The 17124-nt window shown below is 32.9% G+C and overlaps 1 protein-coding gene across 1 annotated transcript; it reads left to right on the forward strand.

The window, feature by feature from the left end:
- The first annotated feature begins 1751 nt into the window (after window positions 1-1751).
- Window positions 1752-13986, forward strand: Hcs (holocarboxylase synthetase-like protein). The gene is made up of 14 exons (XM_090113715.1): window positions 1752-2184; window positions 2413-2672; window positions 2904-3057; window positions 3460-4234; window positions 4831-5026; window positions 6123-6247; window positions 7269-7401; window positions 7621-7797; window positions 9764-9949; window positions 10312-10497; window positions 11298-11404; window positions 11811-11911; window positions 12221-12437; window positions 12826-13986. Exons 1-14 carry the CDS (start codon window positions 2049-2051, stop codon window positions 12998-13000), a joined length of 2928 nt encoding a protein of 975 aa, XP_089969841.1. The 5' UTR covers window positions 1752-2048; the 3' UTR covers window positions 13001-13986.
- The last annotated feature ends 3138 nt before the right edge of the window (window positions 13987-17124 follow it).

The raw sequence follows: 17124 nt of genomic DNA on the forward strand, positions 1-17124 counted from the left end.
ATAGTATCCAATAATCCAAGCATGATTTTTATTAAGCTCTGAACGTCTGAAGTATCAAGTAACTTGTAGTACCTACATGAGCACTGAATTACTTATTGAGCGATAGGTAAAAATGTACTTAATCGAAAAAGCTTCTCAAAATTAGATTTTTTAAGAAAAACTAACGATTAATCTTAAATCTTACATTTCTAGTTACATGAACGACAATCGTGTTAGTTTAATGGTGTTTCGTTTGTTTACTTAATTTGTCTGTAAAAATTCAAAACAGCTGTAATTTTAAACTTACAAAAAGTCTAAAAGTCGGGTGGACAGCTGCTAGTACCTATTATTATATTTCTTGAATTGTTTCTAAATCTAAATCAATATTGAAGATCGGTTCAGTAGTTCAGAGATTACCCCTTACAAGTCAAAAACTTTATCTCTATAAAATACATATTAGTTCTAGAACTTATGTATTAAATCGTTGTTTATTTTTAATTTATTAAAATTTAAAATTAAATGAACTGGCGCTATAATGCTCTAAGAGCGCTAGCTAGTGTTCACTGTTCAGGTGGAAATATCAAGTTGATTAGATTTACAAAGATAAAATCAGTAAATAAATGCTAACTATAGTCCTTTTCATTTAGGATGATTCCTGTGACACTTCATCGTGTTCCGAATTACGTATTTTATGTTTAAAAAGTCAAAATAATTTTAGTGCATAATATTTTTATTTTATGGCGGCATTATTACCAAAAATATAAAAATGAAACATCTTAAGCTTATAAATCAAAAACAGTATTGTTTAGTTTAATATAATGAAAAATAAAATAAAATAACACATAAATATAATACCTACGCAATTCGTGTACATGAAATGGATCGTTGAAAAATCATAGAGTTGGAAAATCATATACAGTGCCACAAACTTATCTGACCCGGTGGCAAAAACTGGAACTACGTGCCCCTATTTTGAAATGTCACATTTTCACAGACTTTTTATACGGAATATTTTGTTTATATAAAAGAAAGCGACATCAGTGACACTGTCACCGGGTCAGATAAGTTTGTGGCACTATAATCGGCGCCCATTTTGTGATCGTTTGTCAATCGAGTCAATCGTCTGTACGAGTACGTCAGCCTTGTATACAAGTTGCATTTTTATATTGATACTTTACGTGGTATTCTGTTATTTTTACTAATTGTTATTGTTGACTTTTTGTTGCTGTTGTTTGCTAAGTTTCCTTAGTTAATTGTTGGCGAAATGCCGAAAAAACTAATTTTGGTACTTTATTCAAATCGATTTCATTTCCATATAGAATATTATCGATTATCGGAAACAATTGATACGATTTCAGTATCCGACATCTCTACACGTGTCAATAATCGATGTGTCACAGAAATCATCAGGTGGAAAGGACTATAATGCTACCTGCAGAAATAAATAACAAATTATGATTATGATGATAATGATGGATGTTAAATTTTAATGTAGTTTACATAAAGTTTACAAATCTTAATTTGATTATTCGTCTGTGTCCGCCGTTTTGCCGACTCAGATGGGCAAACACATGCGAAAGGTATTTAAAGTTTGTAATAATTTCAAATAATAATAGTTTCATGATGTCCTTTTTATTTTTTTTTATTTCAAGTGGTTTGCGTAAAATGGAATGTACCGTTTGACATTTGGTCATGTCAATTTACGGAAAAGTCAAATCGAAATCAAGTGTCAAGTGTCAATTTGTGATTTGTCAATAATTCATCGCAACGGGTCGCGGGTGGTGAATTCAATTATATATTTATTTTAATTATAATTATGAGAGATTTATAGAAACAGTAGTCTTTGAAGATGCTTAAACGGTTTCCGCATAGTGTTAAAAGCGTAAAGCTATATTTTATTCATTTAATCTCAATTTCTATTAAATTCACTTTTGCATAGGATGTGCTTTAGAATCGATAACCCAATTTTGTAGCTGGTGAACCTAAAGACTGATTGTGGTTAAATAGCATATCATGCCCTTGTGATAGATTGTTCTCCATGTTATAAATCTCCTGTTATCTCACAAATCATGTTGTTTACGCCGATTTACATCGCTATGACGTTCATAAAGACCTGGCGTATTCGATCATTTCGATCTCGTCTTTTGGAGTTTTTGAGTGGAAATACAAGTGTTGCATTTTGTAAAGTTCCAGAAAATGCTGCAGGTACAGTGCATTTCATTATGTAATCCCATAGGACACACTAAGTCACTTATATAAATCATAAACATTTACAATATTATGTACTGATAAGCTGTAGGTATTCATTGTGCCAGTTATAGACTTATTAAGAACTAACCCATAAAACATTTTTATATGAATATAGAATATCATAGCTGATAATATAATAAGTTATCAACTTACAATTGCCATTACATAATGTTATTCTTTTAGAAACTCCCACATTAAGTTCCAAATTGTGTACAAATCCCAAGAATGCCTACTTATGTGATTTGCTGGACTATACAAATGCCTCTCGGATATGTAGTATGAAACCAACACAATGTATAGAGATAAGCGACTGGGTGTCATGTGCTGGTGGTCTACCATTGGGCTCCAATGATACATCAGAAGTCACTGATGTAGATTTAGAAATACTGTTTGAATGTGAAATGGACCCACATGAGGAAAGCTCTTACTATGACATCATTTCGGTGAGTGAAAATGCTTTCTTAAACTACTAATTATTCATAAATTCATAATGTCAAATTCATATACATTTTTAACAGAATAGGACTACTGTTATATTAACTGTTAGGTTTTAAGAAACACACTACTATGTACATAATTATAAAATAAAAAAAGTATAAATACATAATAACATTTTAATACAAATTTTTTAGTTTTAACATTTGAATTATTTTAAAAATATTCCATATTTCTAGTTGGAGTCAATGGGTCAACCAATAGCATGGAAAGCTGGATCACACTTGGCAATAGTTTTAAAGACAAATATTGAACACCTTAGTCTTGTTGGGTTCCATTTTGTTGGCGGTGAATTTATAATTGATCATAAGCTACCAGTTGTCAGGATTCAAAGTGAGTATAATTATTATTCAAGTGAAACTTCTTTAGGCGCTTTGAGGGTAAAATTTCAAGGTTGTGTTATGGCAATACCTTCACGTCATGGAGTAAGGCGATTTTGGTATCTTCGAATCTTGCCTAAAAAGTTTCATTTCTGACACGTGTGCTCGGCACACACACTCTAATTAACTTAATAGCAATTAATTTTATATTGCAAAATCTTAATGCAACAATATTAAAGAAAAGAAAAGTCTGTTCTAAACTGATTATGCATCTGTAATCTGATTTTAACTGATTATGCATTTCCTAAGTATGTAATCTTATTTAATTCTTGGTTAGGTCACATTTTGTTCAATGTACATATTATACTTAAATAAATATCTATAAGGAATTGAAATTTAATAATCTTTTATACAGCGGTTCAGCTATCAGGAGAACCTAACAAAGCAACTGATTTATCCATGAGAGGACTTCGAAGTGATATTCAACACAGCCTCAAATTACCGAATGAACAATTTCAATGGCCAGTCCATGCTTCTCTTTTGAGAAAACTATCAAAAGTAGTAGATATTAAATCTGATAGAAGTGTTACTGTTGAAATGAATGGGGGTAGTGAAAAAGTAGATACTATACCTATAACTAGACGAAATGTTATGTTAACTGATGCTGGCACAATCACAACTAAGTCACTCTCGGGGGATGATGAAGAGCCTCCTGTAATTCCTAAAACACAAGAAACAGAACATAAAACTCCAGAGAAATCACCAAAGAAAGTTCAAGACCAAAAAGTTGAACCAGATAACGAATTAGTAGTAGAAAATGTTACTGTAGAAATACAACATAATATAACACCGAAAAAGTCGAGTTTGAAGCTTGACTTGAAGAAGGGGACGAGTCAACTTTCAACATCACTTTTAAACATATCTAGTCAAATTAAATCAATTACGACACATAAGAGAATAGTTAGTACTACAGCGCCAAAGAAGCAGCAGCCTCCTCCCCCGCTTGAAACCTGTTCTACCGCAAAAGAGGAATGTAAAACGAGTCCTCCTTCGCAAATGACGCCGAAGTCAATGAAAAGTTCCCGTCCATTAGTTAATACGAAATCACCAAACGTTTTGATATATTCAGACAGTGTTGTAGCTAGAGATAATTTGGAAGCATCATTGAAGAAAGTTTTAGATTGTAATAGGTAAGTGCATTATTTTATTCTTTTATGGTTTCTTATCTCGTTTTCTAATATGATCCCATTGGGTCAGATTGATCTTGTAACATTTATATATTATGTACTAACATTTATTATCGTATTTTATCAAAAAGTTTTTATTACACGCTTTATATTAGCTTCACCTAGTTATATGTTTGTAACCGACTTCTTTGGGCGCGATTTTGACCCACTTTAAACGGCCAGATTTCGTTCAAACTTTGTAGATTTATTGAAGACCGATGACAATACACTAATTTGATAAAAATTTTCTATTTTTTAGTTCGGTTTTCTATAAAAAGCGTGTTTTTTAGTTTTTTTTTAACTATTATTATTTGTGCACTTATTCAATATTCATTGGAGATTCCATTAATTAAATGGCAACTTAAAATTGGGTAGAACTACACTCATTCAACACAGGTCGAGCTGCCCTAGTTGCAGTGGTCGTGTACACCGCGCCGCTACTGCTTATACATGAACAAATGCGTACACGGATTGTTTTAAATAAAATATTCAATACAGTTTGCATAAATCAAATGACAACTTTTATTAAGCGTAGGATAAACCTAGTTCTGTATCTCCAGGTACACAGTATACAGTGTGTCCCGGGATACATTATGCGCGGGGGCTTGGAGGGGTCGAGCTGCCCTAGTAGCAGTGGCTGGTTGTGCCGGTCGAGCCGCACCTTTACTGTTAGCGCATCTCTTGGACGGCGGCAGACTTTTGGCGCTCTGTTCCGATCTATTGCATACAGTGTTGCCGCATTATAAAACTGCTGAGGTAATTTACGACAGTGATTTTTTTATTTTGGTGTTCTTTAGAAACATTTAAGTAATTTGCGGTTGTGGTGGCATTTTTTTCCCTTGAAATTCTGAAATGCCTACTTTCGACATCCTAAAAGTTTACCAAAAGATGGTATATTACATGAATATGTATTGTTTATCCTTTTAAATAAAATGTTAACATTGAGGGAATGTTATGCAATTAACTTACTTTTGTAAGACATCTCTATCTGATGATCACATTATGTTCTTCAACATTTATTCATTTAAAATGAGTATCATTAAGTGCATTCAGTTTCTCATCGGAAACCTTTGATTGTGTAAGTGGTTTATCGTCACATTAATAGAGATTTATACCTGTGCTTTTTATAGAAACATAATCTTATTTGTCTGTGATGTTAACGTCATAATTATAATTAAACTAAGAGAATAAAAACGTGAAGGCAAAATGTATGTGGTACCTCTAAAGATACATATGAAATTAGTTCATACAACTTCTGTAAAAAAAACCGAGAAAACTAATCATTAATACTTATAAGTAATAGTTTTAAAGAAACATCACTTTTCCCTTAATTTTCACTTTTCAAAGATTTGCCTGTATCATTCTTAATTAATTTAAATTAGCATTAGCTTAAGACAGAAGACGCCAAGAAATTGCGTAATACAGATAATGCAGTAAATTGATTATGCAAAACAAGTTTAAGGGTAAAAGTGACGATGACTGACCTTGACCTGTAGCCAATGTCTTCCCCACTGCAATGTATTGGAAATCTCTAAAGTAACAACCTCTTGACCTTTACTATTTCACACTTCTATGAACTATATATAAAAGAAAAGTTTATTATTTTGTGAAATGTTTGTTAAGAAATCTGAATTCATTCTTTTAATTTGTCGAGTTTTAAATTGAACCTGGACACAAATATTGTTGATGATCTAATTTTAGAATACGTAAATGGAAAAAGTCCCGCCTGTTAATATCAATTGCAATTTGCAGCAGTTTCCAAAATAGTTTTGGGAACTGGAAACATCTTAACTTTTTTTATTGTAATCTCTTTTGTTTTTCAATTTTCTTAAGTCTTCTTATTGTTTTACAGATCAGGGAAAATGAAGTAGTCCAGTTTTCTTATGACAAATGGAAGTCTGTTAAAATGAAACATCACATATTCTGCTATCAGGCATCTCCTGCTAAGAAACAGTTTTCCACTGAGAGTGATAGACAGTAAGTTACCTCTTATATCAACTCTTCACTATAAAATAGACAATACGTTTTATGTCAAATAATCAATGTTTTAATACAATTTTTAATAAGAATAATGTGATTGTAATTAGAGTATAAAACATTTTCCAGAGCCAGTCAGGATGCCAATATGTGTTGGTACGAAACAAGAAATAAATAGTCATTTGCTCCTAGTCACTATAATTTGCGTTTTAATAAAGAGATTTCATTTTCACTTTATCTGATTATTAATACTTCAAATTGATTATTTCCTGATTTTTTGTTTATATGCAAATGCGTGAAAAATCTTGTACTTTTAACAAACTATTTTTTTTTAATTGGATGTAGAAGATAGAGCATGGTTTAAGATCACTTTGAAAATACGATAAAAGAGAAAAAACATGTTTATTTTTATGAAAGCTTTGAACTAAGGCACGGCCAAGTATAACAAGATTAATGCGGAAATTTTATCAGACCATTCCATCTCATCGATTACTGCTAGTTTAGTTATAACTTTTATAAGCTATGTATTTCCAATTACAATTCATAAAATCTCTGCATCAATGTTGTGTTACCTTATTCTATTCATTAGTGTAAGTATAACCTGAACAATCTCATTTGATATTTTAACGCAAATTCCAAAATGCTTTACTAACAAATCTGAATTAAAATATCAAATGTGGTGTAGATGAGGATACAACAAGAATTGGCTTGATCTTTGAGCATCTCATAGTGCATGTTTATCGCAAGGAACTCGAGCGATACTCAAAAACAATTAGAATATAATTAAATAATAATTATCTACAGATTATTGTAGTGAAACTTCTTCAGGCGCGTTGAGTGTAAAATTTAAAGCTTGCGTCATGGCAATACCGTCACCGTCCGTGGTTGACATCTTTAAATCTTGCCAAAGAAGTTTCACTTCTGACACGAGTGCTTGGAACATACGCTCTTTTTTTTAATTGAGTATCGTTGGAGTGTTATGAAAATTAATATTTCTATTAATATTTATCGAATATGCTAGGCCATCGAAATATACTGGCCATCCAGGACACGAATTGGATATCCAAGTTTTGGCCTCTGAAGAGACTTGGCGAACTCCGTCCTTATTACAAGCTACAGACCTCACTAACAACGGAATTGCTATATTTTCACAGGTAAATTATTTGTTTGTTGTAAAGTTGATAAATGATGTATACCACTACTTATGAAGTTTTTTCACATGAGTGCCATTAAGAAGTAAGGACGTTAACATTGACGTAGCTTTTTCACATATAATACATTTTTATAGGCAAATTTAGGTAGTTAAGTGACAGTTTTTCCATAGAATTCTATTTTCTTTCCCATAATTTTAATAATGTTTAACTTTACTATAGATACATCTGGAAGCAGATCCGAGCGATTACCTCGGCGACGAAGGTATAAGAAGCAACGAAGCTAGGCTAGAGATCCTTCACAAGATCCTTGGTGATATTCTTGGTCTCCATGTCAAAGATCCTAAGGAAATAACTCAAGTCGACTACACTAGGGCATTTTTCCTCGGAGACCATGTGGTAAGATCTTTTTCCTTTTCTATTGTATCAAGCATCCCCATTTAATGTCATGGTAGCCATTGCTGAAGACGATTGTATTTAAATTATGTATTTCTATATAATCGTCTCTTATTCATAGTTCAAAGTATTTCTATTTAGTTGTGATGTGCATCTAGCTTAAGTTCAAGAAAGCTCTTATTTGAAATGCTTTTAGGCGCACCGTCATTTATCATATAGATTATTATTCTTAAAAAGACACACATATCCATACTTATACACGTCATTGATCAAAACTATTTTGTTTAGTTTTTTTCTTCGTTCTCGTTACAGCACCATTCAAATATGATTAAGTTTTTATTATTGTAACAAATTAATCCCAAAGGGGGCAGCTTATTATACCAATAACTATTTTATCACGCATTCATTACACGTGACTCATCATTCAATTTTGCACGACACTAATACTCGTATATCCAATATCACTTGCATAGTAACAATCGTAATCAATTTAAGTACACATAAAACTTCTACCAAGAAAAAAAAACACTCGTGAGCATAGAAAACACAAAGTATAAGAGGAAATGTGTAAAGTTGGGCATTGTCCGGTAGGGTGCGTGGCCGTCGTCTCGCAGGGGCCCGGGCCACGTGACGGTGTGATGCCCGGTGAGGCCTACCTCGCTTGTGCTTTTGTGTTCGTTAATTGTACGCTTTATTCCGGAGATTTCAAGGTTTATTTTCGCTTGATAGGTTTTATCTATATTATAATTGGTTAACAGGACAGATAGCGCGTTGTATATTTTATTTTTAGATTTCTATCATTTTTGTTAAATGAATCCGGCTCGAAGGACCTTATTTGGTTCTTGAATGAATATCGTAATCATCTAAGCTTAAAGTAAGTATTTTGATAGAAACCGCAAATGGTGAAACAGGAGATTATAATATTACAGTGCAAATTTTGCTGCCTGCTGAAGTTATCTTGAAATCTCCGCTAATTATACCAACTTTAACGAACTAATTAACACGCTTGCTCGATTTAACGTTGTCCTTTTAGATTTGCTTCCACTGCTCACCTTAAAGTCTTAAGGGTTTCTAACTTTCTTATTTCTAGGATGCTTGCTACATTCGATATTCTTTAAATTTAATTTCATATTATAGCTAACATTCCAAGACCAAGACATTTATGCTTCTAATGTCCAAAGTAAAGGCAATACAGCCCTTAGCCCTTATATGCCTTTGTTATATACTCACAACTCAACATGTTTTAGATGTCATTTAAAAATTGTGAGACCAATTTCTTTATAGATTATATCAACGCTATAAATAGACGTCCAACATAAATAGGTATAAAGCGACGTATACATTATATTGCATGTAACTTTATTTTTCTAAAAATATTGCACGCCTCATAAGCGAAGCGTTGAGGTGGGTACTACTGTCACTTCGCGCAAAACATCTGATTTTTCAAACTTAAAATGTCTTTATGTATCATACATTGCACTTGTAAGATAATACATACACACACATATTAAGAAAAAACACTATTTTTAACGTTCATGATATTTTTGATGTCATTTTTGTTATTTAAACTAGTTAAAAAACAGTTTAAAAAAGTTCTGTCTTGGACGTCCGTGTGTCTGTATGTGCGGATCCTTTTTCTTGTTAACACGATAGCGACCGAAATACTTTACTAATCGAGTCTTTTTTTTTCTCTTACGCTTGAGTATGCTCAGGAATAGAACCCTTTCATTTTTCAGGGTCTGATTCGATGTGGTTTAATTGTTATTAAATAAACAAAAATAATAATTAATAAATATTTATTAAAAAAAAATTATGAGGCGTGCACTTTTGGATTTTCCAAATTATTTTATTTTACATTGCGTTCAAAATTGGCTGCTAATTTCATCACTTAATATTTTCTGCAATATGGTCGCGAACTGTAGTGAGTTATTTCTTGAGCTTATATGTATATACTTTTTGGTGTTGTCAGCACAAATTATCGCTAGTAGAGGGTTGGTGTCCATCGGAGGAAGGCAAGAGAGTGCAGAAGATCGGAGACTTAACTTTACAATGGTGTATGCGAGGGGAGGAGCCAGTCGAACAACCTTCAGAAAACTTCCTACCTGTTTATTTGTATGAATGCCCTGAAAATTTTTCTACCGTGGAATATTTTGATGTAAGTTTTGTTTCTTGAAAGCAACATGACACTAAAGTCTAAATTAAAATGGCCGGTAGATATAATGAGTAGAAAACCTTTATTTAAGTCCCCTGCTTCAAGCAATGATTTGAAATAAACATGATTAATAACTAATTAACGCAGTTTGGAATGTTTCATGTTCACTCAACATAAAACATTCCAAACTGCGTTCCATTTCACGTAGAGATAAAATACAATTGTGCGGCACGAAAACGGCTATGCATGTTTAATCGCAATACGCGATACATCGACTTTCGTCTTTCCCTCCCAATCTTAAAATATAAAACCTCCTATTTTAAAAATATTGATTAAGACTATCAACTATATTAATTTAATTTCAGAACCTAACATCAACAAGCATTGGTCGTATCCTCATATACGCGGATGTGATGTCATCAACCCAGCTCGTGATCGAAGGGCAGTTGTCTCACGGTGCGGGCGCGGTGGCGCGCGCGCAGACCGCGGGCAGGGGGCGGGCCACGAACCAATGGATATCCCCTGTTGGACAGGCTGTCATGTCTTTGCAGGTACGTGAGAATTAATTGACTAGGCTGTTTTTAACGTGATAACGTTTTTAAAATCGTTTTAGTCGGGTGACATGTTCAGAAACTTGTGTCACACCAAAACCTCACGAGCGCAATCGCAGGTTTAACGAGAGAGAGACGGACCGATCTCCCGTCTCATCTCGAGCGCTGCCACCAATAAGACGTTATCACGTAAACATCTCGATCGTAAACCTACTTTACAAACCAATTTATTTTTTAATAAAGACAATGATATGATGAAATGTGGATATGTCATTTTTCATCTTAATTGGCGTTATCCAAAAGATTTAAAAATGCGTATACATTATTAGATAAACTTTTGCACATATTTTTCAGTCACAATAAAAGCGTGTAAAGAAAGAGACACAAGAAAAGCGTTGTTATAATTTTAATTTTTCCACGTAAATGCTTTCGCACGTATCGTACCGCTCTCGCCTCACAATTTTCTCTCTTCACTTTCACACTATTTGAGTCTTCAAAATGTGAGCGCTTATGACATAATAACGCTTATGAAATAATACATATAACAACGGGAATAACTGCATCTTTATAACATTGTCTGTCATCGTCCGCGGATTTTTCCGCAGCCCGCTCCTGTTGGTCTTAGCGAGATGATTTGAAAAATTATTTAGGCTATATTAGCCTAAATAATTTTTCAAATCGGACCAGTAGTTCCCGAGATTAGCGCGTTCAAACAAACAAACTCTTCAGCTTTATAATATTAGTATAGATTTGAATAAAAAACAATGGTCCACTAAAATTCGTGTCATCATTATTCACAGGTGTGGCAGAAAATGAGTCCCACAATCCCACTAATACAGCACGCAACCGCACTCGCAGTAGTGCGTGCGATACGCAGCGATCCTGCCTACGAACATTTCGATATCAGGTTTGTTACTTTACAATGTTTTTGACGTGACAACGTCTTATAATTCGATAGCCGCCTGCACGCACGAAAAATCATGACTCATGTGGCGTATCCTCGCTCTGAGGCGTTCCATGTGCAAGCGAGAGCGCGGAACGAGCGACAAAGAGCACAATCGGACGTTGTCACGTTCAACTATCGTCAGTAAACCGACTTTACAGACAACCAATTTTTTTTGTACTTATTAACATGAGTATTATATTATTTTTTTAAGAAATTTAGTTTCTAAATAAATGTAAAACACACCTTCACACGAATTTTCGTATTTAACACCATAATTTTTAGCAGAATTTGTTAAACTAGTGTCGTAAACGACAGTAGTGCGTTAATTTTGAACGATTTCGAACTATGTATAATATTTTATTGACAGAATAAAATGGCCCAACGATATTTACTATGGACGTGATATGAAAATCGGTGGAATTATTACAACGGCAAGTTGTATGGCAGATGATGTTATCATCAATATAGGTAAGGCTCCATAATCATATTATACAAATTATTTTACAGAATTTATTCAATTATAAAAAGAACGTCTATTCACTATCGAGGTCCAGGAGGAAGGAGTGAAACTTCTTTAGGCGAGTAGAGAATAAAATTCAAGGTCAATACAGTCACGTCATGGAATAAAGCGACGATTTTGGTATCTTTGAATGTTGCCAAAGAAGTTTCACTTCTGACACGACTGCTCGGCACACACGCTTTTTTATAAGTGGTTGGTACTAGATATTATTTTCCGGATATAAATATGATAGATTTCCTAAGTATATGATTTTACAGGAACCGGTGTAAACATATCAAACAGCGTACCAACGACATGTGTGAACGATATAATCAACGAGTACAACACTAAACACGGCACAACACTAGCGACGATATCGATAGAGAAGTTCCTAGCTCGATATTGCTCTGAGTTGGAGCAAAAATTGGATCTAATGAATAGTGAGGGTGGTGTGGACTCTTTTCTGAAACAGTATTATCAATACTGGTTGCATGAGTAAGTATACAGTTCTCGTTTATTTATAATATTTTTGAGGGTAGTTTAAAGAACAATATAATTAATAACCTAGTTCAGATAATAGTTTAAATATACGAATTACATGTTTTTAGAGCATTGATAGGATTTGAACACTTTTTTTCTATACCACAGATATTTTCATCTTTGAAACTACTCACAATTTCTTATCTTTATTCCTCTTATAAGTTATAAGTTATAACCAATATAACAGCAAAAGGCAGAGATATAAATTATGTTCAATTTTATATAAGTTACGAGTTTCAAATCCTTCCTAATATAACAACTACAAAATACAAATACTATCCATCAAACAAAATTATCACAATTTGTGCTAACCGATATATAAAAATACATAATATATTTCCAGCGACGAAGAAATCCGCGTACAAACGCAAGACTCGGATAGTCCAGTAACTGGCACCATTACTGGCTTGGACGAGTACGGCTGGCTGCTAGTTCGAACTGAACAAGGCGAGTTACGATTGCAACCCGATGGCAACACCTTCGATATCATGAGCGGACTTATTGCACCTAAAATATAGATTAGTACAAAAATGTTGACATAATTCACTTTTTTCATGTTCATGGCAACACGTAAAATAAGAGCCAATGCGAACACCGCGATTATTAGAGTGGGATTAGTATACCTAAAATATAAAACGCTTCGAAAATATTACCATTTTCGTATGTCGATGGTACCACCGAAGATATTACGTTGATTTTGCAATCAACGTATTATCTTCGGTGTTATAAGGTGTTGCACCTTCGATATTATGACGGGACTTATTGTACCTAAAATATAAAAGATTACGAAAGTTTTGCCATAATTTCCTATGTCGATAATAACACCTAATATATTACGTCGATGGCAACACCATCGTAATCGTGAGTGGATTTATTGCTTAAGACGGCAACAATAAAGGAAATGAAAAAGTATCTAAGTGAAGAATAAATAGTCAGAAATGAAACATAATTAGTCCCTTATAAAGTGTTATATTGATATATCAAAATTTTTTCTTGATTCGTACATAAAACATAATATAATACAAAATTATCATTGAATCAAAGTAAAATAATGTTCAATCTTTCGCTCTCTTTGTAAAGTTACTTTTTAAATTCGTTAAGTTGGTTATTTTTTAAATTTGGAAATCGTTATTATGTATTTGATTAATTATTTGGACAGGTTTTGGCTAAATTATAACTTACATATTTTAGGTTATGTTTGATGTGAAACATCTATAGGATCACTTGTAAACCGAATTGTTGACGTGGCGACGCTTGCCATGCCGACGGGTCGCCACGCTATACACATCTATAGGCTCACTTGTAAACCGAACGATGTTTCACATCTGCCAGGCGTCCCATGACGGCTCACATTTTTTGTGATATTTGTCAGGGTATATTAAATTATTATTTAGTTATTATTATAAGTTTGTTATATGATTCGTAATTAAATTATTTAAAAATTGGTGAAAAGGTTTGTTTGGGCTCATCGGGATAAAAGGTTATAAAAAACTTATAATAGAATTGGAGAAAATTAGGGGTGCGGTAATTTACACCGTATTAGAAAAAAAGCCCTTCTAGGTATATTCTTAAGACTTTTAACCTTGATCAATTTAAACTGATTTTTGCATTCAAATGGAAACCAAAGAGTTAGAAACAAGTAGTTTAAACCTATTAGAATGTAATTCTTAAGGCAACCAAATTAGGCAAAAACACGGTTGATAAACGCGTAGGTTGTGTCGTTGTAACGTTAGTATTAGACTCAAAATAGTTATAACTTTATGGGCCCTCTTCACAATGGGCAGCGTTGGCCCAACAAATGCTCGTCGATGTTTGTCGTTATTACGGTGATTATGAATAAACATCCACAATGACGGCGATCCATGTAGTAATACATGTAGGGTGCTTTTCCACGAATAATTTGCGAGGAATGTGTTTGTAAAAACCAATCATATCGCTTCTTGCAGTTTGAAGCGATACTATTGGTTATTTACAAACACATTCCACGCTTCACATCCTCGCACATTATTGGTGAAAGAGCATTATCGTGATTGTCTCTACTCGCCCAATCATGCCCATTGTGTAGATGGCCCATTAAACAATTGGCAAACGCACGATATGGTCACCAACTCTCTTCTATGTATTTGTTTTTATTATAGTCGCGTCCATCAAAAATAGAGATTTAAAATCATAATATATTCCGAATGTTTTAAATATAATATTCAATGTTTTATAGAAAATAATCATAATACAACTGTTGTAATTTCATTCATGTCTATATTTTATATAGTAATAATAGTTATAGTACCTGCATTATCTTTAACAATAGTTTTATCTAAAAGCTAGAAGTTTAGAAGTAAGATCATTAATATAAGAAGTGGAATGTAAAATTAAGGGAATCCTTATTGCAGTGTTATTTATTGTTATGTTTTCGATATCAATATGCATGCAATTTGTACATTATATATAAATAGATATAATCAAACAGAATATGATCAAAATTTCAATAGACTTGCATACAAAATTGTAGACGAATTAAAGCCATTATCACACACCCACGCATCACGCTGCGTGTCAACGCACGTACGTGCGTACTTGAGGGGCTGCAAATCTACATCTTAATGTGGGTTTTTTCCTCTCACGTGCGTAGTTGCGTTTTGTTATTCACGCCTCACGGCTGCCCTGACTTATTTCATTAAAGCCGTTCGCTATTCCTCCAAAATCAAACACGGCACTGCGGGACTTGGTGTTTTGCGTTCCTGCCGCACTGAAGTGCGTATTGCGTATGTTTCTCCCCTTGTAGGCGCGTGATCTGAATGAACGCGTGTGGATACAATATACAAACGGAGATATTTAGATCGTGGATTTGGACCCTTAGGCCTTAAAGCAAAATGAAAGAGAAATTCTTATTCCCTTTCAACACACATCGAGAAATAAGCGCCATGCATTCTAGTTTCATAATAGAAAAAAATATTACCCGGCCGCACTAGCGACATAATACACTTTAATTATTTGAGCGATCGATTCAAAGATTGTTACTGAATTAAATTGATTTTCAGATTATAATTAACAAATATAAATTTGTTTGTAGATTGTTTCATTAAAATCGTTTTTATATAGTGTACAAATATGCATGGTTCATCATAAAATGACAACTGTATCAATATACATATTACATATATTAAAATATTAGATGTATAGGTATCACGTAGGTCTTGTAAAGCCATACCACTGCCAGTGATCATCATCATTTATTTATCTTATATAGTCTTTTTCATCTAAATATTATTATGGGCCTTTATTGCTTGCAATGTTGTTAACATTTTCCTATTGCTAACATTCGCGTCTTATATTTCGATGTTAAAATTCTATCTTTTTCTTCTATTTGTAAAGTTTAGAGATTAGCTTTTCGGGAAAATGGAGACATGTTTCTTATATTCAGAATAATAATTGTTTAGTTCGTTTCATTTTAGTATATTATGAATTTATATTTATGTATAACGAACACTTATAAAAGGTAGTGTTATTAATTCGTGTACAAATGTTTATAAAGACTTATAAAACCATTCTATAGAATCTCAGTCAACTATAAAAGTATGCATTATTTTGCTTTCTAGCGTTTATTGTAAATGTGCATCTACCTCAGTTAATCTGCTTCCAAAAAAATGAGACTATACATTGCTAAGACCTTTGAAAGTTGTAGGATAGCTGAAAAAATATTTATTCACACACTTACTTAATTTCCCAGAATTTATTACCTACCCTTCAGTAGGCCGTCTAAAGAGTTAACATACAATAATATTTGATATAATGGTTTTATAAAACTCAGTACAATCTAAAAATAGTTCACTAGGTCTGTCCCAGATATCCTACAATACTTCACTAGATGCTAGACGCATATTTTCAATAGTTATCACATAATAATAGAATTTATAAAATCTCAGTTATTAAAAAAATATCTCTTTCAATATTTTTATATTAAAAAATACGTCTAAAGTGCTGTAAAAATTATTTCCTTACAGAACCTTTATTGTATTATTACTCAAATATTTTTCTAACATGAAACATGAAAAGCAAATTTAAGCGCTTCGTGAACATAACATGCGTCATTGCAAAATAGAGTTAAATGTATATCTGACTGATACGTCTCTTAATAGTTATATTTAACGATTAGTTATATACATTATTAAAAATGTACATTCCAATAGTTGTTCTCTCCGTTCAAAATAGTTGACCTAGTTTAGTTAGATACATAGCAAAATATATGATTGTTAAATAGATATAACTTTAATATCTCATAAGTGTTCTTAATTGTGAGCGTGTGGTTTATCTATTTCAACATATTTGGATGTTTAGATGTTTTATATTGTATTGTATGGAAACACAAGGGGCGTGTACCTGTAAATACGTGTACCTGAAAATTTCTAAAATATTCTAGATTTTTGGAATATACCAACCAATATTACGTGTGTTTATCTTAAACCTTTATCAATATTTAAGTATGAAAACAGGTACGCTTGCTTGCGTTTCAAATCAAAGCGATGGATATTTATTACAGTGATCTCCAGAAATCGTAATTCTCAAACTGTATCTTAGTATTCAGAATACATGATAATGCTCTGTCAGAATTCGGGGATGAGTGCAATAGCTGTTCATTTATTCT

The sequence above is a fragment of the Colias eurytheme genome, chromosome 20, assembly GCF_061535395.1.
Source record: "Colias eurytheme isolate Ceu_HAF_F1 chromosome 20, ilColEury1 Martin Lab GWU primary, whole genome shotgun sequence".
In the NCBI taxonomy this organism is placed as follows: domain Eukaryota; kingdom Metazoa; phylum Arthropoda; class Insecta; order Lepidoptera; family Pieridae; genus Colias; species Colias eurytheme.

Coding starts and splice junctions, on each gene's coding strand:
- Hcs (XM_090113715.1), top strand. CDS start 2,049: ATGTTGTTTACGCCGATTTACATCGCTATGACGTTCATAAAGACCTGG. Junction 6,248..7,268: donor TCCACTGAGAGTGATAGACA/GTAAGTTACCTC, acceptor CGAATATGCTAG/GCCATCGAAATATACTGGCC. Junction 12,438..12,825: donor TATCAATACTGGTTGCATGA/GTAAGTATACAG, acceptor ATATATTTCCAG/CGACGAAGAAATCCGCGTAC.